At 45.5% G+C, this 21,627-nt stretch overlaps 1 protein-coding gene across 1 annotated transcript; it reads left to right on the top strand.

Moving 5' to 3' along the window:
- Positions 1-659: 659 nt before the first annotated feature.
- On the top strand, positions 660-20,775 carry LOC117083531 (nuclear RNA export factor 2). The gene is made up of 21 exons (XM_033211310.1): positions 660-750; positions 10,523-10,712; positions 10,939-11,092; positions 11,398-11,481; positions 11,593-11,697; positions 11,813-11,893; positions 12,076-12,145; positions 12,302-12,390; positions 12,511-12,618; positions 12,805-12,914; positions 14,616-14,652; positions 15,049-15,117; positions 15,204-15,259; positions 15,393-15,500; positions 15,621-15,679; positions 15,819-15,934; positions 16,030-16,072; positions 16,668-16,740; positions 17,274-17,456; positions 20,318-20,378; positions 20,525-20,775. Exons 1-21 carry the CDS (start codon positions 708-710, stop codon positions 20,567-20,569), a joined length of 1,884 nt encoding a protein of 627 aa, XP_033067201.1. The 5' UTR covers positions 660-707; the 3' UTR covers positions 20,570-20,775.
- The last annotated feature ends 852 nt before the right edge of the window (positions 20,776-21,627 follow it).

The raw sequence follows: 21,627 nt of genomic DNA, 5'->3' as shown, positions 1-21,627 counted from the left end.
TTGTATAGACGATTCCAGACCCAATCTTAGTTTCCGTCTCTTTTTCGATTATGTAAAGATTCTCTTTGTTTCCATGATTTATTTTTCTACTAAACTTTCTAAACGTGGGCTCAGGGGGGTGGGCGAAAGGGAGAGAGGGGAATCGGGAATTTTTTTTAAAGAGAATTTGATATTTCAATAAAAGTGTCCAAGTCGTCATGATGTGAAGATTCAGAATTTACTTGTTATACTTTGTTTGAACTTCACTGGCTTTAAAAAGTACATTTGGGAGTGGGGTGACAATTTTTTGTGTGTGTATGCGCTTAGGATGTCTCAGTGGCTTATAGTAGTATAGCTTGACACTCTTTTGTTTCTGCTTCTTCCCCCATCAACCCCTGATTTTCTAATGATGGCTTCTTAGATTCCTTCCTGAAAACTCTCTCCTTTTTTTCCTGTGGAAAAGTATAGTGAACGGATTTAAGTTAAACAATCATGGGTGATAACATTTGGTACGTCATGAAAGCGGTATTGGGTGAATGAAGTTGAGCAAATAGCAAGATTGTGCTTAATCTTACGGGGTTTTAAATGTTGCTTGGCAGATGGTCAGAGAATGTTGTCACTTGTGATATTTGATACTACATGTAGCTTGAATAATCTATTTTTCTCTCATTTCAGCATTTCCAAGTTTGTTCTGTGAGACTCTAGGGTCAGGACAAAGCAACAACAAAATGTGCTCTACTCTAAGGAAGTGTGGGACATACAGCACTGAAGGTAAACGAATACTGTAGGGGTTTTTTAGATGACATGCTAATATACAACACGAGTCTCAAAGGGAGGGCTGCTTTCCCCAACTTGTATGGGAATGGAACATTTTTTTCCACAGAGCATTTGAGGTGCCAGTGTTCTTCAGGAAATATCTGGGGAAACCCTGTTCAGACTACATCTTCTAACACTGTAAAACCTTGTGCCTTTGTTTACTCAGAACAATGGAATGTGGGTTTATAATAGTTGTAATCTATTCTGCTCATTAAGAAATTGATTATTGCTCTTTAATTCATTTTATCTTATGTCGTCAGTCAGTCTCTGCTGCTTGAATCTTCCTACTTTTTTACTCTTCAGAGATACCGCCAAGCATGCGTCTGATACCATGGTGGTGGCAAACAATATGTGCCTAAATGCAAGTCATTAGGAAATGTTACCTGTGGCAGCAAATAAAGTGTCCCACTCTTGAAAACAAGATACAACTTACGTGTCAGGACAAGCAGATGCAGTACCTATTGTTACTTAATAATTACAGCTGCCATAGTTTGAGCCCCTGTCATATGTCGAGCACTGTGATAACCTCAGCCGTCATGCAAGTTGCTGCATTTAACCCTCAGGAAAATCCTGAGAGGGTGTTATTTTAATTGACAGATGAGACATATGAGTCAGGAGAGGCTGAGTGTAACGCCGTGCTTATTGGCCACCCCCAGACCTCAGCGGCTTATTTCTCATTCCTGCTGCGTGTTTATGGCAGGTGCAGATCCTTCACGGGATGGTGGATGTAGGGTTCTGAGCGATTCTTATTGGAATGACTCAGAGACCCAAACTAATGGAGCAGCCACCATTTAGAAAAGCGTTACTCACTGCGTCAGGGTGGGAGAGAGCCCTAGAGGGTCTCAAGCCAACAACCAAAGGTTCTGACCCAGAAATAACCCATGTCACTCATCACTCACAACCCATTGGCCAGAGCTAGTCACATGCACGGCCCTGCCCCAAGGAAGACGGTCGGGTCGGGCAGTCCTACCAGGTGCCTGGTACAGGGGAGAATGTAAACACTTGGTAAATGGCAGCACTGACAACTGCATGAAGGAATCGAAGCCGGGAGGGATTAAGTACTTGCCTAACATCACATCAGCCGTAAGTGACAGAATCAGGATTTGAATCCACCCAGGTATGATTTCTTTTACATCCTTTCTGCTTCTTTCTACACTGCCTGCTCTTCTCTTTAAGGAAGCTTACAGTAAAAATTCTTTTACATCAATGATGCAGTGCCCTCTTCCTTAATCATCTGATAGTTTAAATGAATAGACACGATGGCGCTGGTTAAAAAGACCAATATTGATAAGCCAGAGGTCTTTTCCAAACGAGGGAATGTATTGGATATTTGAATATCCATTGTATTCAACTATAAAAATAAAACCAGGTGGTAGATGAAAGGACTTTTCATTGATCATTTACTTAATATGGAATAATCTCCATGTCTTTCCATTATGTTAAGGAAAAATGATAAAAATTAGAGCCTACCTTGATGAAACTGAAAACAGATGTGAGAGAGTTGAACAAAATTGCTAGATGTCGGTGTTTCAGAAGCACAGGATAATGATAAAATCTTTGGCCACATGGGCAGAGAAAATTAGCGAGATGGTGCAGGTAAGCCACTTTTGGAATGAAGATAGTGTCACACTTACAGTGACAGAAAAGATTGAAAAAGATCACATTATGAAAAAGATGTGAAAATTTGAAAACTTAGATTACATAGATGAATTCCAGGGGGAAAATATATGTAACTTTCCAAACCCAAGGAATAGAAAACCTTGGTTTATTCAATGTATTCTTGACAAGGCAAAATTACTAGCCAATCCGAATTAGTTACATAAACGCAAATAATATGAATCAATTAATAGCAAACTAAACCCAACAATGGGTAAAACAGATAATACAGCATAACAAGGTTGTGTTTAATCCCAAGCATGCAAGCTGAGTTTAACATTTTAAGAGATCCGTAATGTAATCTAACACATTAGCTGAATAAAGGGAGGAGGACAGGACAAATACCACAAAAGATCCAGTTAAAAAAAAAAGTATGCAATAAATTAACCAACCGGGATTGAACAACAACAATAACAATAATTCTCAGCAGATCGGTAATATAGAAAGCTATCTCTTTAAACTGACAATGGGTATCAAAACAATACACCCCATCAGACACCACCCTTAATAGTAAAACATTAGAAGTATTCTCCTTACAATCAGAAAAGGGATAAAGATGACTGGTATGTCGAATTCTGTTCAAAGTCGTACTGAGTCTAGTGCAGTAAGCCATATATCATACTAGGCAGTGCGGTAAGCTGTCATACATGCATGCCTACACACATAAATTAATACATGTATAAAAGTGAAAATAAAGCTGTCAATGTGACTATCTTCATATGAAACTCAAGCTACAGAAAATTAAAATTAATAATGGAGATCAACAAGTTTGTTGGATATAAGATGAATATACACAAACCATGTTAACAAATAGAAAATACCATCTTTATTGTAAATATGCCATTTACAATAGAAAACATGTCTTGTGAAACATACGATGAATCTGCTTACTTGGCAGCCATTCCAACATTCTTAAACATTCTTATATGCTTTCCTGTACTGTAGAGACTAGAAAGTTGGAACATGAAAGGAAACATACGTGCACATGACCACACACATGTGTGCACACACTTTCTCTTTCTCTTTCTCTCTCTCTCTCTCTGTCTCTCTCTCTCTCTCTCACACACACACACACAAATACACTCTCACATACATACAATTTACCGGAGTCCCTTGCAGTTAGGGTCCCAAATGGGACACTGATTGCATCAAGCATATGTGCGAACATGAGACTCAGAGGAGGAACTGAATAACATGGGAGCCATATGTGGGGTGGACTACCTGTGATGAGGGAGGTCTCCAGTTGTTATGGGGTAGCCATTGCAGAGTTTCTAGAACTCAGTCTCTGTCATGCATGTCAATTAATGGGCAGGCAGCAGTGGAATTTCAGCAGTAGCAGTTCCATAACGTGGGTGGACTTCTCCTGGCTGTGCAGCATCTAGGCCTGCTTTTCTGGCCCTCACAGAGTTTTTGTAAGCTATGTAATATATTTTATTACAGATATCTTGTTTGTATAAAAGAACTAGAGTGAATTCTGGCATAGGCAAGTTGGGACCTTGATTAACACAGTGCTTGGCAGCAAAATTGGTTGCAAGCAAAAGACCTTGAAGGAAATGGGGATCTGGGATAGATTTGGCCCACAGGACATAGTTGCTGACACCCGCTCTAAGCTAATAGACTCATTGGGTCCCCAAAACAGTGCTGAGTGGGAAGTGAGCAAAATGAGGAGGCAGCTATTCCTAGGATCCTCTGGCAAGCATAAGCCAAAAGCTGAGGCTTTAGCACAGTTGTTTTCAACCTTGGTTGCACACTGCAGTTCACGTGGAGAGTTAAAAAATGTGGTTGCCTGGATCTAACCACGGTTCTGCTTTGACTGTTCTGGGTGTGTCCTGGTGCTAGTGAATTGTCTAAGTGTCCCCAAGTGGCTGTAATGTGTAATCATGGTTGAGAACTGCTTGAACAGTTTAAATGATAAGAATGCAAGCCTTTTACAATATTTAATTTTAAAATGTTATAATTGTGGTTTCAGAATGATAATATTACAATAATAATAAATACATAGTTACACTGGAAAATATGAAATAAAGATTCCCATGTAAGAAATCGAGACGATTGTCTTTTTCAAAGAGAAAGGAAATGGGAAAACACAGTGGTAAAGCCGAGGCCACCACAGTTTGTGTCCGGCTTGAAGCTAAACTGCCGGCAAGGCCAGAGCAAGGTATGGATTAAAGCTAAGTAAGTGTCTGTGAGCCCAGGGCTGATTCAGCAGTGGAGCCTCCTCTGCAGAAGACAGCCACAACCCAGGATCAGAATGGAAGGATGGCACAAACTCAACAAATCCAATAATTGGCACTGAGGGAACAGAAAAAATGGAAGAGGCTGAAACAGACATTAAGATAATATTTCCCCAGAGAGACAAAGGAGTGATAAAGGATGAAATTGTGTCTATTACAAAAGAATAGAAGACTGCCCAAGAAAGATGGCATTTTGAAGGCAAGGATCTCCTTTCACTTCCTCCTGAGACTTCATTAAAACAACAACATAAAAGGTGAACAAATTGTGGTATATCCATCAAGGGGCTTTTACTCAGCAAGGAAAAGTCAAGAACATGGATGGGTCTCAGAAACAGTATGCCGAGTTAAAGAAGCCAGACCCAAAGGGGTACAGCTTGTATGAGTCCATTTGTATGAAATCCTAGAACAGGAAGACGAATATATAGTAACTGAAAGTATATCAATGTCTGCATGGGGCCAAGGGATGAAGAGGAGATCAACTGGAAACCTTTTGGGGTGTGTTATAGGTTCTATATCTTGATTGAGGTGGTAGCTAGCCCTAATCTCTGATTTTTACATATAAGAAACCTGGGATCAGGAGAAGTTGAATGAGTCGTCAAAAGTGAGGTTAGCTTATTAATCAGAGAGAAGATATTCACACCTGATTATCAGTAATAGATGGTTTCCATTATGCTGTATATGGGTCAATAGGAAAAGTGCTTCTCCCCAAGCACTTGACAAAACCCTGACCCAGCCATAAACATCCTCTTATACAAGTATAAAGCATAGGTGTGAAAGTATAACCATTCTGCATTCCAGCCACCTACTTCTACACATGGTTGACATTCTCACATGTCCCTTTACCCTGACTTGTTTGTGTTTATATTTACAAATGAAAACGTAGTTTTTCATTAATATTTTCTTCTGAGGAATCATACTGTAATATACAGTTTTGTAACCTGACTTTGTTTTTCTTTCCCTTTGTATTGTGTGGTGTGACGAGTATTCTGCCTTGCTGCTTATAGTCTGCCACTTAAACCTGAAACATTTCTTGCATAATAATACATTTTTTTCCTCAAAGATTGGAAACAGGAACTTAAGCTCCCTACTGAATCCTTCCACATACCCTGTTTCATGCTCTGAGCTTTCAGTTTTGGTTCCCTTAATCCATATGTCAGATGATTCCCCACTGGAGCCGGGGCTGCCCTGTTTTACTACTGCCGCTTTGTAAAATACATTAATAGCTGACGTGGCAACTGGATGCCACTCACTCATCTCTTGTCATTTACAGGAGGACTAATAACAACGAATGCAACTAACATGTATTTCTCCCTCGATAAACGCCAGATGTTGTACTAAGTTCTCGACGTAGTAGTAGACAACTTATTTATAGTGCTTGTTAGGTCATGGGCATTTCTCCTGGTGCTTTTCACATATTTCCATGTGTTAACTCACTTAATTTTTACAGTAGCCCCATGAGGTAGAAACTGTCACTATCTTTGTGTTAGGGGGAAAACAAGCAAAAAGAACTTGAGTCACAGCGAGGTCAGTTATTTGCCTTGGGTCGTAGCATTTAGCACCAGGATTGAAATCCTGATGGATCTGACCTCAAATCCTATGCCCATAACCAATAATGTGCGACTCTGTGTCAAGGCTGAAATGAGCGGTATGACAGGGCCCACTCAAAGTCTGCTGGGCAATGATGGGTGTGGTTTCTGGAATGAATGTCCCGACTCCAGCCTTCTGTCCAAGAGACTCATCATTGCACACTGTTGCCTTGTATCATCTCTCCTTTTTTCAGACTGTGTGGGAACTGTTTCTCTGGTGTCAGAGTGAAGTAACAGGGACAGACTTGAAGTGAAGTAACAGGGACAGGCAAGATGTACATGGACAGGAAGGAAGGAGAGTTTTCAGAGGGGAGCGTATCACCAGGATGAATTCAGTTCCCTGGATGCATTGTCAATGTGTGTTTCTTTGTCTTCTCTGTACTCACCCTCTTCTTTCTGACCCACACATCCATCCCTTGGCCTTTTCACCCTGTATGTCAGGTACTCATGCCCCTTCCTTGCCATGTCTACTTCATTCCAAGGGCAGTCATTTCTACTTCTCCCCTTGACCATATCAGCCACTCTCTGGTCCCGTCATCCTTCTGTCCCAAAGAACCTGTAAAGCACAGCCATATAATTATATGTATGTATTTAGACAGAGTGTGATTTATGTAATACATTCAAAAAGTGAAAAGTCTGGATCAAAGTGTAAGAATGACTTCTGAATGGTTAGGCATATTGCAGAAAATTAGACTCACACACGGTTAGTGGAAGTGTATATTGGTATAAATATCATTGAAAATCCTTAGGAAAATATCACTTTATGCTTAAAAGTACTCATGTGCTTCTCCTGGGAAACTGTAGAGCAGGGACTCAAAATCGTAGACCCACTTTGAAGCCCTGGCTGTGTTTCACTGGGTTTTTTGGCCACCCCCGCTGGAGGTGCTCTGCAACCCTGGTCAATCTGTGGATATTGTTCCATTACTTTTGTGTACAGGGAACTTCATTACTTTCTTATTTTAAAACTGTCAGTTCAAATATTAAAACACCGAGAGGTAAAAAAGAAAAAAAGCACTGAAAAGCATATTCTGACCAAGAAACAAAATATGGCCATATATAATGCATAACACATGAAAAGAAATGTGCAGTGGGATCCAGTGTTGTGTGGCAATGGGTTTACCAACATGATTTGGAGTACGCGTATCTGTAACCTAATTGTAGAAGCATGTAATACAAAACACTAACGCTTGCATGGGCAACACGGACACACAGACCACACATTCTTCCCTTTCTCTGAGACAGAGATGATGATGCTTCCTGTCTGTCACAAGGTTGAGTGAACACAACATGCCTTTAGGTCCAGAACATTCTTCCTACAGAGACCAGATGTCCAGAAAGCTCTGTCTGCTGGATTCAGGGAACGCCTCTCCTCATTTCTGTCACCGCTATTTGCAAAAGCCTCCTTCTCTGAGATCTTCAAAGCTGCAGTTCTAGCCACAGTCTGCAGGGAGGTACTCAGTTCTATTTCTAAGGATACATTAATGAAAAATTATTAATGTTGCAGAAGAAAAAATTAATTCATTCTAGTTTTGCAGGCAGGTTATGAAATAGTTCTGCAGCCCGAATAGCTCTGGAATAAATATAAATAGAGGTCGGTAGAAATGGTTCAGATGGATGTATTCTCAAAAGTGGTTTTGTCGATGATCTCAAATCTACATCACATGCATTCATTTAACAAATACTAATTAGGTCCTTCTTCTATGCCAGACACTACCAGCCCAAAGTGACTCCTAATCTGAAAACCCATGGCCCAAACAGATTACACCCATCTGGTCCAAGACAGAGAACTCCACCTTATCCAAGACACCTGGTTCCCACCCCAACAGGAGTGACTAGCACAAAACATCATCCCTGGCCTGCTCACAAAAAATCTGTCGATGAGACCTGAAAGCTTGCCATTTCAGGGAGAACCAGTGCAGTCTCTGGAGGAACACTCAGGGTATGGAGGCAGACCAATATACATGAGGACATAATTCCTGTTCTGCCACTGACTTGGCTGGGAAATGTACCCGACATCTGTGAACCTTTTAAATATTCATGATCTGAAAAGGGACTGTGGATAGAATTATCATGGATTTTCTGTGAGGAGGTCAAGAGAAACCTAGTGAGTCTGCCCAACACTGAGCAAATGTTGGTTGCCACTGGGCAAGGGTTGGTTTTCTTCGTATCCCGTTCTTTCCGTGCCATAGCAGGGATGCTGATGCCATGCACTCAGTGGCATGGCAGTGATGTAGGCAGAATTCCAGACTAACACAGGAAGTACCAGTAGGAACGCACGTGATGTCATAAAGGGTACTCACTACTATGTCTGTGTGGGAGGATCAGCCAGTACATGGTGGGGCCTGAGCGGAAACCCAGGCGGTCTGGGTGAGAAGTACTAGCTGCTTTATAATACTCTTGAGATCACCTGTAATTCTGGCAGCACAACTGTGAGACAGGGATTGTGCTGAGATGCCAGAGTTCAGCAAGTGGACGTGCGCCTGTGTGTGTTTTGTCTTCAGCATCTCTCTCTGTCCGGTCCCTCTGTGGCTTTTTATCACATGTGCTCTTGTCCAACACAAGGCCTTGCCTGAGGCTGTAGCTGTAGCTGTTGGCTAGCTCACTTTTACACCTTCTTCCCCTCAGTGACGTTATTTCTGAAGTAACGCGTGTTCTCAAAAATGACTCTGACTCAGGAATACCTGTGCTCCATATATTGACCATGTGCCCTTAACCCTCACTTTAATCTTTGATTTTTTTCCCTTTCATCTATGGACTTTCATGAAAATGAGTTGGTTTCTGGACATCCTCCAAATGTCACCAATAGGGGTCTTTGTTGTTGTTGTTGTTGTTGTTGTTGAGTACTGTTATGGACTCATAGCTTTTTAACATACTGATGGGCTCCAAACCCCGGTTAAAGCATTTTTGAGTAAAGGAATGACAAGATTTGACTTACACCTTAAAAAGTCACTCTGCCTCCTGTGTTGAAAATAGATGGTAGGGGAGTCAAGGGCAAAAGCAGAAGGACAACTTGGAAGGCAGCATAATCCAGGAGACAGATGTTGGTGACCTGGCCAGGGTAGGTAGCAATGGAGCGGGTGAGAAGTGGCCAGACTCTGGATATCTTTTAAAGGTAGAGCCAAGAGAAGATACATCCATCCTGATCGGTTGGATGTAGAGTGTGAGAGAACGAGAGCACTCCAGCCCCACCTCCAAGTTGTGGGGACCAAGCATCAGGAATGTCTAGGTCAGACGCTCTGCCCACATTTAATTTCACTTCTAATGGCACACAGGGAAAGTCCCAACAGTCGAGAGGAGCAGGACTGTCCTGACAGTGGGTCACACACGGTGAAAGCAATGACCCCCCTACAGAAGTTCATCTGAGGCCTGGCCATATCAGTACATTGCAGAGAGGTCAGCAGTGACCGAAATTTTATTCATAAGGGTGCCCTGAGACAAGGTGTACATTTTGAAATTGGTTGAGGTCTGCTTGACGGTCCAGGAGATGGTCTACCTTCGTGAATGCTGCAAGACAGTAGAGGGGAAAAGAAAAGCGCTCTGTTTTCATTGTTGGCTACAGTGTGTTGGGTACAGTGTTTTATTTATGTCATTTAGATCCTGTTACTGTAGTGGTTTTCAATATCTGCTGATTTTCTTTCTAGTAATTCTGTCACTTGCTTAGGAAGAGTTGTCTCTTGGGCTGAAAGCATTTCAGGCTGGGCAAAAAGAAAGCTTGCTCTGGATATTTCAAACTGAGTATTGTTGAGGGCAAGGCTGGAGGCAGGAGGGCAGCTTGAGAAGCTGTTACATCAGACCCACCTGTCATTAAAGCTTGTACTACACCGGCAAAGAAGTATAACTTGCTGATTGTTCACAGAATGCATTTGGAGATTGGATTTGGGAGGTGCGAGAGAGCTTGTCTCCCAGGTGTTGGTGTGGTTGTTAGGTTAGAGAAGCCTGAGAGAAGGCAAGATTAGGACCCCTTCCAGGTGTGTGGCTAGTGTCTAGTCCAACCCATGGACACATGCACCTCTGTTCTTTATAATTCCTGCTCTATTTCTTAAGAGGTTCAACACAGTTGCTTCCTCTCCCAAGATTCCTCCCCTGATTGTGCCACCTGTGAGATAAGGCTGTTGTATCTGGACAGGCAGAGGAGTTTGTTTTCTGGGGTTTGTGTGGCGGGTTGGCACTTTACTTGCCCTACCATGGAGTTAGCTCACGTCATGGTAAGTGGACCATTGATGTGTCTCAAACGTGTCTTTTTGTTCTCAGTTGCAGAATGCCATGACCATGGTAGCCCTTTTCAAGGAAGAAAGAAAGGTGGGAATTCTGTCCGGGATAATTTTGACAAGAGGAACTGTCATCATGAACATGGTGGGTATGAGCGTCCACCTTCACACTACCAGGAGAATGATGGAAGCGTGGAGATTCGGGATGTCCACAAGGACCAACAACTAAGACAGTAAGTGACCAGGCAGCTTGGTTTGCAAGTAGCAGCTCCCGGGACTGTGCAACCCTTTCATTCTCTGTGGTCTTCCTTTTCTTCTCTCATTAAAGCACTGAAGAATGCTGGAAGTGGAATAGTGGCTGAGCAATCCTAATTGTAGCCCTGGCGTCAGTGAGTGGAGCATGTAGAGAAGATGTTCTTAGATTTAATGGATACCCGCCTTCTCTCCTCTTCCCCACAGCACTCCGTATAGCATCCGATGCGACAGAAGAATGCAATGGCATAGTAAAGACGAAATCTGTATTACCACGTGGAGAAATAGAAAACCTCCAGGGAGAAAAATGAGGCAGAACACACAGGATGGATACACAAGGACTGACTGGTTCAAGGTCACAGTGAGTATCTGGGTGGGGTCTGCATTAGGTAGACTATGCTGGAACCTGATAGAAGGAAGACCACTTAAAACACCCTAAGCTGATTATTCGGAGGAGAGCTTCGGAATAGGGGGAAGGGAGTTTAGGGAATCCATATTTGGCACAAAAATAAGAAATCATGTCAGCGGTCCTTTCTTTAGAGGTCTAAGCTAAGTAGAAGGTCGGAAAAAAAGAAAGAAAAAAAAAAACAGCTGGTTGGTTCTGTTCTCCATCCTTAGTTTCATGTTGTCTCTCCCTTCTCTCCTATTTCTTCTTTTTACCTTTAGATTCCTAACGGGATAAAGTATGACAAGTCATGGCTAATGAATTCAATCCAGAGCCATTGCAGTGCCCCCTTCACTCCGGTTGATGTAAGAGAGGATGGTGAAGCCAGATGAGTGGGCACGGGGGACGAGGAGAGGCCTAGCTCAGCAGGGGCCATTGGCCTCTGATGCTGTTGCTCTTGCCTTCACTCCCTGTAGTTTCACTACATCCGAAATCGGGCATGCTTCTTCGTCCAGGATGCTAGTACTGCCTCCATATTGAAGGATGTCAGTTATAAGATTTGTGATGACGAGAACCGAAAGGTGTGTGTTGAGGGCATTCCCTGTACTTAGTCTCTGGGCAGGAAGACAGGCCAGGGGGCTGGTCGTCCTCTTTGGGATTAGAGGTCCTGGTACTTACCACGCTGCCTCCCTGCAGATATGTATATTTGTCAATCATTCTACTGCACCCTACTCTGTGAAGAATAAGTTGAAGCCAGGCCAAATGGAGATGCTTAAGGTAATACAGACTCAAGGATCATTGTATGCTCACTTCCTGGACCCACCTCTTCTTCCCCTGGTCCCCTCTTTCCCTGTCACCACCACCGCCGCCGCCGCCGCCACCACCACCACCACCACCACCACCACCACACCACCACCACCAGAGCCTCAGAGCCTCTGTCTTCATCTCTATCTCTGCAGCTGACTATGAACAAACGGTACAATGTCTCCCAACAAGCTCTTGATCTCCAGAATCTCCGCTTTGACCCAGGTATGGCTGACAGCAGCAATTCTAAGGCAAGCGGGGGCAGAGTGGTCTGCCTGAGAGGGAGACTTAGGGATGGCAATTTACGGAGCGGTTGGTGCTGACTCTGGTCCAGCCATGGCCCTCCCAGCCTTCTGATTCCCTTCTCCTGGCTTCTTCAAGACTTGATGGGCCGTGACATTGATATAATCCTGAATCGAAGAAACTGCATGGCTGCCACCCTGAAGATCATTGAAAGAAATTTCCCTGAGGTGAAGCCTTGGGCCCAGTGCTGGTATTTAGTTAGAGGGGTGGAATAGATAGGGTGGAGGGCAGATTTGTCTCCAAGGCCCAAGATAGTAGCCCCCACTCTAACTCTTCTTGACCCAAAGCTATTGTCTTTGAACTTGTGCAACAACAAACTGTACCAGCTGGACGGCCTGTCTGACATTATAGAGAAGGCTCCCAAAGTCAAGACCCTGAACCTCTCCAAAAATAAGGTGAGAAGGGGGAGCCAGATCAACTTTGGATGGAGGGTGGATGGCAGTACACATCAGGATAATGGCAACAGGCAGGCAGAGGTACCTGTGGGTGACTATGAGGGCTGGGGGAATTCGGGACCCACGGTCCCAGGTGTCTCTCTTTCCCTGGCCCTCCTTCTCCAGTTTCCTCCCCATCTTTCTTAGCTGGAGTCGGCGTGGGAGTTGGGCAAGGTGAAAGGGCTGAAGCTCGAAGAGCTATGGCTAGAAGGGAACCCCTTGTGCAGCACCTTCTCGGACCAGTCCGCCTATGTAAGGTCAGTGGCAACCCCTATCGCCCTTCCTGGGCACCTTTGCTCCTTGGGTGACTGAGCTGTGTCTGAAAGTGCCCTTCTGCAGGAAGAAGCAGTGTTGGTCCTCTAGGAGGACCACAAACCTCCCCTCCTACACACACACACACACACACACACACACACACACACACATTCCTTTCTCTGTGTTACTCACTCATCTGTGCTTAGAGGTCTCCTTTCCTTCCTCTGACATGCTCCCCTTTTCACCTGCTCTGGGGTGCGTTTCCTGCCTGTCTCCACCAAGCCTCCTCCAGCGTGCCCTCCGTGAGTGTGCTCCAGGAAGTAGGACTCCCCCACCTCCCCAGGACCAGCAGTGTTCAGATCCTGGTGCCCTGGACTGAGAAGAGTCCTTTAGTCCAGGGCCTCATGCTGAGACAGGCCTTCCTGCCTCCATGCTGAGATGGGGCTTCCCTCCCCTGTCCTGAGAGGCGTTCTCTTTCTCTTGCTCCAAAAAGGTCCCCCCACCTGTCCTGGGCTGGCATGGGGGCTTCCCTGTTTCATACTGAGGGCCGAGGCCCTGGGTGGCTGCTGTCATGCCATCTCTTCCTCTGGCCCAGTGCCAGGAGCTGGGCCCTCCTTGGGGAGAAACCTGGGTTTCCTGAGTCAAGGGACCAGAAGCGGGCCACGTTCCTGAGGCAGGAGTGGAAGGCAGAAGGCCGAGGAGGTTGGGGAGACAGAAGGACAGGCCTCTCAGGGCACTGCCTCTCCTTCCCTCCACACCTCACATTGTCCTGCCTGGGCCCTCAGAGGAGTCCTGGGTAGCTCCAGACGGGTACATTCCCCAGTCAAGGCACCAGCACAGAGGGGCACAGGAGTCAGTGACCATCAGAAGAGAATGCAGTGGTCGGGAGAGGGGATCCCCAGGCTCTGAACCCCATGCTGAGCTGGGGCCTGACCCTTCACTCCTCCTGGGAGAAGGTCTCCTGTCCCCGTGGCTGCTCTGTTTCCCATGCGCAGCTCAGACTGAGCTCACACAGGTGAGAAAGGCTCCAGCTGCATCCAGTGGGCCCCAGCCCAACAGGTGCATGTTTTCCTTTCCTGCCTCAGTCCCCAGGGCCAGCCAGGGGGCAGTGAGAGAAAGGGCTGCAGCAGGGGAGCCCTTTTCTCCTCTATTCCTCCCTAAACTCCACCTCCGCAGTAGAGCGTCTTTCCTTTCCCTTTGCATTGCATCCTGTTTCTCCCTTGTCTCTCCTCTCCTATGTCTCACCCATCTCTCCCTCCCCTACCTTCACCCCATTTCTGATGTCGTCCCCTGTGCCTTCCCCTTTCTGCCTCCTGAGCCCGGCCTCACTCACCTCCCTGTCCCAGCATCCTGGGCCATCCCTAAGGGCTGACGTGGTCTTGGCCAGGGCCTGGTCAGGCAAGTTGATGGACAGCCAGTGAGGTAGCAGAGCCCTGGGCTCCCACCCCATTTTCTGCTCCCTGCAGAGCCTTCCACGGTGACTTGGACAAAGGGGAGGGAGGGAGGGAGGGAGGGAGGGGAAGAAAGCCCTGGAACCTGGGCTCCCAGTGCTGTTTCGTGTGGCACTGGAGAAAAGGGAGTCAGGACAGTCTAGATGGAAGCTAACCAGGAGGAAGGAGAGGGAGGAGAGTGAGAGGGAGTGGGAGAGAGACTGTGCCACCCTGAACTGTCAGTCACTTCATTCAATTTTTGGTTTTGGACAGTGCCATCCGGGATTGTTTCCCCAAGTTGTTACGCCTGGTAAGTATGTATAATACCGTCATCATTGTCTCCTCTTACTCAAGAACATGACCTCCACACCTGCCCTTAAGTCCTTTGGGTCTTGCCTAGATTACATGCTTGTATCAGACCCTCATCCATTTTACAGGCAGGGATTCCTGAAAAAGACAAGAATATTCTCCCTGAAAATGTGTACACACACAAACACACACACACACACACACACACACACACACACACACATTTGCATGTAATAGTAGAGATGTCCAGCACTCCATGAGAAAGCTGCCCACTGGAATTTCCAGGCCCATTTCCCACCTGGCCTCTGATGCTTGTCTCCCTGGGCATGTTCATCTTACTGGTCATCGAGCTCCACCTCCTTGGTCTCCACTGCTGACTTCCTCTTTCCTTCTCCAGGACGGCCGAGAGTTATCTGCACCAATGATTGTTGACATTGACAGGTCTAAGATAATGAAACCCTGCAAGGTGAGGAAGAAGGACCAAGCAAGATTTGGGGTGTTGTAAGGGAGGCTTTGTCCACCGCATAGATCCAAATTGTCTTTTGATTTCAGGAAAACTTTACTGGATCTGAGACCCTAAAGCATTTAGTCCTGCAATTCCTGCAGCAGTGAGTATCCCTGGAACCCTGGGACCATGAGGAAGGGGAGGGCTGAGGCAGGCTGGGCTACCCATGCACAGGTCAGCTCACGGGAGTTTTCAAGTCTCATCAGAGGTAGCCTATCCTCACTGCTTCCCCACAGGTATTACTCGATCTATGACTCTGGAGATCGACAGGGTCTCCTCGGTGCTTACCACGATGAGGCCTGTTTCTCCTTGGCTATTCCTTTCGACGCCGAGGACTCAGCCCCGTGAGTATCACGACTCAGACCCTGCTCTGGGGCTGTGTGTCTCCCCAGCAGACACAGGCCAACTCCTGGAAATGCCCGCACTGGGCGGGCCACCCACTCCTGCTCCTCTTTTTCTCCTAGGAACAGCTTGCGCAAGTACTTTGAGGATAGCAGGAATATGAAGACACTCAAGGACCCCCGTAAGTGTGTGATGGGGAAGAGTGGGCAAGGTAAGGGGGTGTGATGGGAACAATCACAGGGGCCAAGGACCAGGGTGTGGCAGCCCCCTGCCCCGCCCCGCCCCACCCTGCCGTTCCTTGCTTCTCTTCTCCTCTACAGACCTGAAGGGGGAACTGCTGAGGCACACAAAACGTGACATTGTGGACTCCCTCAGTGCGTTGCCCAAAACTCAGCATGACCTCAGCTCCATCCTGGTGGACATGTGGTGCCAGACGGTGAGCACCTGCTTCCTCCCTTGAGCAGGCCCAGAGAGCCAGAGGTGGGTAGGAGGTTAAGGAGGATCCTGAGCACCTGAGCTCTTCCCTTTCAGGAATGGATGCTCTGCTTTTCTGTCAATGGGGTTTTCAAGGAAGGTGAGTGTCTGTATAGTCCCCTCCCCAGATCCCCCGCTGCTCCCTCCCCCTGGCTGGGCTCCCTCTCAGAACTCCCCCAGCTTCCCTGATTTCATTCCTTTCCTTTCCTTCCTCTTCTTCCCTCCGTGTTTTCCCACCCCCACTCTGCCCTCAAACCACCCTGCTCTGACCTAGGTCCATGCCTGTCTGCCCTGCACAGCTCAGGCGTGTGTTAAGGACACAGACTGTGGAGTTTGGCAGCTCTCATCCCAGGTCCTTACTCTGTGAACTTGTGGTTGGTTACTTAACGCTTCAGTTTCCTCATTTGCAAAATGGGGCTAATAACCTATCTCTTGGGCTACTGTGAAATAGGCATTAAGTGAACTTGTGGTTTTCACAGGGCCCCACACATGATAGGGGCCCTGTCACTGGGAGCGGGTTGTTCCTGTTGCTGCCCTCCCCATTCCTGCCACATCCACCTGACTCCAAGTGAACACCTGTCCTGGTCTGCCCCGCCTTCTGTGTGAGTGTCAAGCAAGACTCTGACGGGGGATCACCGTGTGAGCATGTTAAAGCCTGTGCAACTCTAAGGTGGTGGTGTTTGTTGTCTTTGAAGTGGAAGGACAGTCTCAGGGCTCTGTTCTCGCCTTCACCCGGACCTTCATCGCTACCCCTGGCAGCAGTTCCAGGTTAGTGCTGTGTTGTGGGTGGGAGCACCCATCCAAGCTTGGGGCCCATGTCGTGGAAATGTGGTGGGTGCAGTCCTCAGGGTGTTCTCAGTATTGTGGAAGGCCAACAGGAAGATCCAAGGAACAGTCTAGCCGAGTGTTTAAGAGTGTGGGCCCTGGAGTCAGAATACAGATTCTGTTCCTCACCCCAACATTCACAAACTATGTGACCTTGATCAACTTATTCGACCTCTCTGTGATTCAGTGCCTTTTTCTGAAAATTGGAATAAGACTATCCACTTTGTTGGACTGTTGTACAGGGTAAATGCGTTGGGGTTAGAGCTAAAGGTCTAGTGAAGCTGGTAGACAGCCTCTCCAAAGGCGGACTCTGTGGGAGGGTTAGAGGGCACCAGCCAAAAAATCTGGGAGGCAGGCACAGTTAGGGATATGGAAGGAATTGGTTGTTGCGTGGCAGTGGTTAAGAAGGATCCTGTTGTTGGGGGTGTGGAGTTATCTACCTGTCCAGTTTGAGGGTGCATTTTTCTTTCCTGCAGTCTGTGCATCGTGAATGACGAGCTGTTTGTGAGGGACGCCAGCCCCCAAGAGACTCAGAGTGCCTTCTCCATCCCAGTGTCCACACTCTCCTCCAGCTCTGAGCCCTCCCTCTCCCAGGAGCAGCAGGAAATGGTGCAGGCTTTCTCTGCCCAGTCTGGGATGAAACTGGAGTGGTCTCAGAAGTGAGTGCTGGGGGTACATGGGGATGGGGAGAGTTGGGACATTAGAGGAATGAGTAGTGGAAACTCACATGCAATTTGGAAAAATAACTATCTAGATATTTTGCTCCCAAAAAAACAGGGGGGCCCATGAAAAAGGTATCATATTTTTCATTAAATATTTTTTAAAATGGCATAATGCCCAGATGACATTACCTTCCATTTGTAAAATCTGAAAGAATCAACCACAACAAACTACTGATAAACCAGTTCAGCAAGGTTGAAAGATACAGCATACAAAAATCATTTGTACTTCTATGTAGTTGCAATGGACAATCCAAAAAATGAAATTAAGAAAATAAGTCCATCTACAGTAGCATCGAAAATTATTAATAAAGTATGTAGGAACAACTTTAAGAGAAGAAGCGCAGATCTTATACTCTGAAATCTGCAAAACATTGCTGAAAAAAATTAAAGAAGACCTAAGTACATGGAAAGACATCCCACGTTCATAGATTGGAAGACTTAATATCATTAAGATGGCAGTACCACCCAGAACAATCTACAGATTCATTGCAGTCCCTGACAGAATCCCAACTGACTTCTTTGCAGAAATTGACAAGGTAATCCCAAAATTCATGTGGAAATGCAGTGGACCCCAAACAGCCAAAACCATCTTGAAAGAGAACAACGACGTTAGAAGACTCACACTTCCAGATTTCAGAACTTGCTACAAAACTACTTTAATCAAGATCGTATGGTACCGACATAGGAACAGACGTGGGAATCAATGGAATATAATTGAGAGTCCACAGATAATCTCACATATTTATGTCTAGTTGATTATCATTCAGGGTGCTGAAAAAATCCAATGGAGAAAAAAAATAGTCTTTTTTAGCAAGTGGTGCTGGGAGACGTGGCTATCCACTCGCAAAACAATTAATTTTGACCCCTAACTCACATCATGTGCAAACACTGGCAGAAAATGGATCAATGACCTAAAATAAGAGCTAGAACTGTAAAACACCGTAAGTGTACATCTTCATTACCTTGAATTAGGCAACCGTTTCTTTTCTTCTTCTTTTTTTTTAATATTAAAGTTCTAGGGTACATGTACATAACGTGCAGGTTTGTTACATATGTATACTTGTGCCATGTTGGTGTGCTCCACCCATCAACTCGTCAGCACCCATCAATTCGTCATTTATATCAGGTATAACTCCCAATGCAATCCCTCCTCCCTCCCCCCTCCCCATGATAGGCTCCGGTGTGTGATGTTCCCCTTCCCGAGTCCAAGTGATGTCATTGTTCAGTTCCCACCTATGAGTGAGAACATGCGGTGTTTGGTTTTCTGTTCTTGTGATAGTTTGCTAGGAATGATGGTTTCCAGCTGCATCCATGTCCCTACAAAGGACGCAAACTCATCCTTTTTTATGGCTGCATAGTATTCCATGGTGTATATGTGCCACATTTTCTTAATCCAGTCTGTCACAGATGGACATTTGGGTTGATTCCAAGTCTTTGCTATTGTGAATAGTGCCGCAGCACAAGCAACCAAAGAAAAAATAGGTAAATTGGACTTCATCTAAATTAAAAGCCTTTGTGCATCAGCAGACACCATCAAGAAAGCAGAAAACCGACTGATGGGAACAAGGGAAAATATTTGCAAATCACATCGCTGACAAGAAGAACCCTTACAACTCAACAACAAAGAGACAAGCCACCCAATTAAAAAAATGGGGAAATGATTTGAATAGACGTTTCTCCAGAGAAGATGTACAAATGACCAAGAAGTGCGTGAAAATCTTCTCAACATCATTAGTCATTAGGGAAACGCATATCGAAACCACAGTGAGTTACCACTTCATAGCCACTACGATAGCTTTAGTCAGTAAAAGGAAACATTACAAATGTCAGTGAGAATGCAGAGAAATTGGAAATCTCATGTATTACTACTGGGACCATAAAATGGAGCAGTTGCTGGGCAAACGATTTTGGTAATTCCTCAGAATCTTAAACATGGAGTTACCACATGATCCAGTAATCCCACTCCTAAGTGTATACCAAAAGAAATGAAAATATATGCCCATTCAACAACTTGCACATGAATTTCCATAGTGGCATTATTCCAAATAGCCAAAAAATGGAAACACATCGATTGACCTTTAGCTGAATGGATAATGTGGTACATCCATACGGTGGAATATTATTGGAATATTATTCATTCATGAAAAAGGATGTAGTTGTGATATACGCTATGACGTGGATGAACCCCAAAAACATTATGTGCTAAGTGAGAGCAGCCAGTCACAAAAAGCCACATAATTATATGATTCCATTCATATGAAGTGTTCAGAATAGCCAGATCCGTAGAGACCGAAAGCAGAGTAGTGGTTGCCAAGATCTGGGGAAGAGGGAGAACAGGGAGTGATCTCTAACAGTTAAGGAGTTTCTTTTTGAGATGATAAAAATAGTTTGGAATTAGATAGTTGTGATGGTTGCACAATCTTGTGAATAGACTTAAAAGCACTGAATTGTACACCTTAAAATGGTGACTGCTACAGTATGTGCATTATATCTCAATAAAAAAGAAACGTATTATTGAATTTCCACTTGTTATTTCTTGAACATCTTTCTTTATCAATGTGTATTAAGCTCCCTTGTTCATTTGAATACCCCTATGTTTCTGATTTGAATTCCAGTGGGCATTAATGTCAGGGATAGGCGTTTTGGTTTTCCCTAGGCCTTTTTTCATTGTTACAATAGTGCTCATATTGGTACATGTGACCCAGCAAAAAGGTAGCATACATTAAGGGTGGCATTGCATAGTCAGCGTGTCTGTCCTGGGGTAGTAATGGAGAGCACCTGTTGTTCTCCCACCCCAGGTGCCTTCAGGACAATGAGTGGAACTACACTAGAGCTGGTCAGGTCTTCACTATGCTCCAGGTGAGGTCTGGGAATCAAGTGAGTAAAAGACAGCTGTCTCTGGGTCGTCAGGAGGGCCAAGAAGATGGAGGCCGGGTAGTGTGGGGATGGAACTCAGGGCACCTGGCTCTACTAACATCCCAACTCCTGTTCTTTACTTTCTCTAGACCGAGGGCAAGATCCCAGCGGAGGCCTTCAAGCAAATCTCCTAAAAGGAGCCCTTCGATGTCTTCTTTGTCTTCGTTCACATCCTCTTTGTTTCCTCTTTTCACCAGCGTAAGGCCTGGCTGACCAGGAAGCCAGAGTTAACTTGCAGGCCGCATGACATAACCACCCAGAGAGCCAGTTGCTCTGTGTATTCGCCCCACTCATGATCGCCGTTTTATTTTCATAATAAAGAGTGACGTTACACGTTGTACTTTGTGTGCCCTGGATTGCTCTTCCCCTGCCCCAACCGTGAGCCAGCGGGGCCAGGACTGAAAGCACTGCATCCCTGTTCATCCCTGGCTGGCCTTAGCAGATACATCAATCTGGCTTGCCTTCATAGGTAATTTTGTCAATAAATCCTGATGAAAAAGGACACACGCTCCTTCCAGAGATTGGCCTTGAGAGACAGTGGGACTCTGTCAGATGCTCGACCTGGAGGCCCACAGAAGCAGGCATGTTACCTTGGCACACCAGGGGCTTCCATCCACCGTCCCAACCCCTCCCTTTCCCGAAGATGCACTTTTCAAGGAGGAGTCTCAGGGTAGCACCTGCAGTGGGGGTGATGCGGGGAGACTCAGCCCATCTGCCCAGCACACTCCTCAGAGAGCTGACACCGGGTGCTCCATGTCCATGTTCTTGAAGGGGTTCAGCCATTTATTTTCACTTCTAAACAAACAGTAGTAGCACAGAATCTCACCCTATGGTCAGTTCTCAACAACTGGCATTTATAGCAGTTCCGAATTGCAGGCAAGAGTTGAACGGAACATTTGCACAATTTATTGTCCACACTTCTGTGATGCTTGCATGTTAGACAATCAGCAGGCATACTTTTTGAAATTAAAATAATAGCAGTGTGACGTTTTCAAGTCACAGTCCTATAAATGGGACATAGGAGATGTACCACCAGTTTACAAATTATGCCTCCACTTTCGTGTTTGGCATACGTTATTTCCTGCCACTTGCCACCTTCCTACCACTTGCCACTTTTCAGTTCTTTATGTACGTGTACATTAGGGAGCCATATGTTGGAGTGTGAATTTCATAAAACTAGGAACTAAGGGGA

The sequence above is a fragment of the Trachypithecus francoisi genome, unplaced genomic scaffold (genome assembly GCF_009764315.1).
Source record: "Trachypithecus francoisi isolate TF-2019V2 unplaced genomic scaffold, Tfra_2.0 Contig00373, whole genome shotgun sequence".
Classification (NCBI taxonomy): domain Eukaryota; kingdom Metazoa; phylum Chordata; class Mammalia; order Primates; family Cercopithecidae; genus Trachypithecus; species Trachypithecus francoisi.
This window is presented reverse-complemented; position numbering and strand designations above follow the sequence as displayed.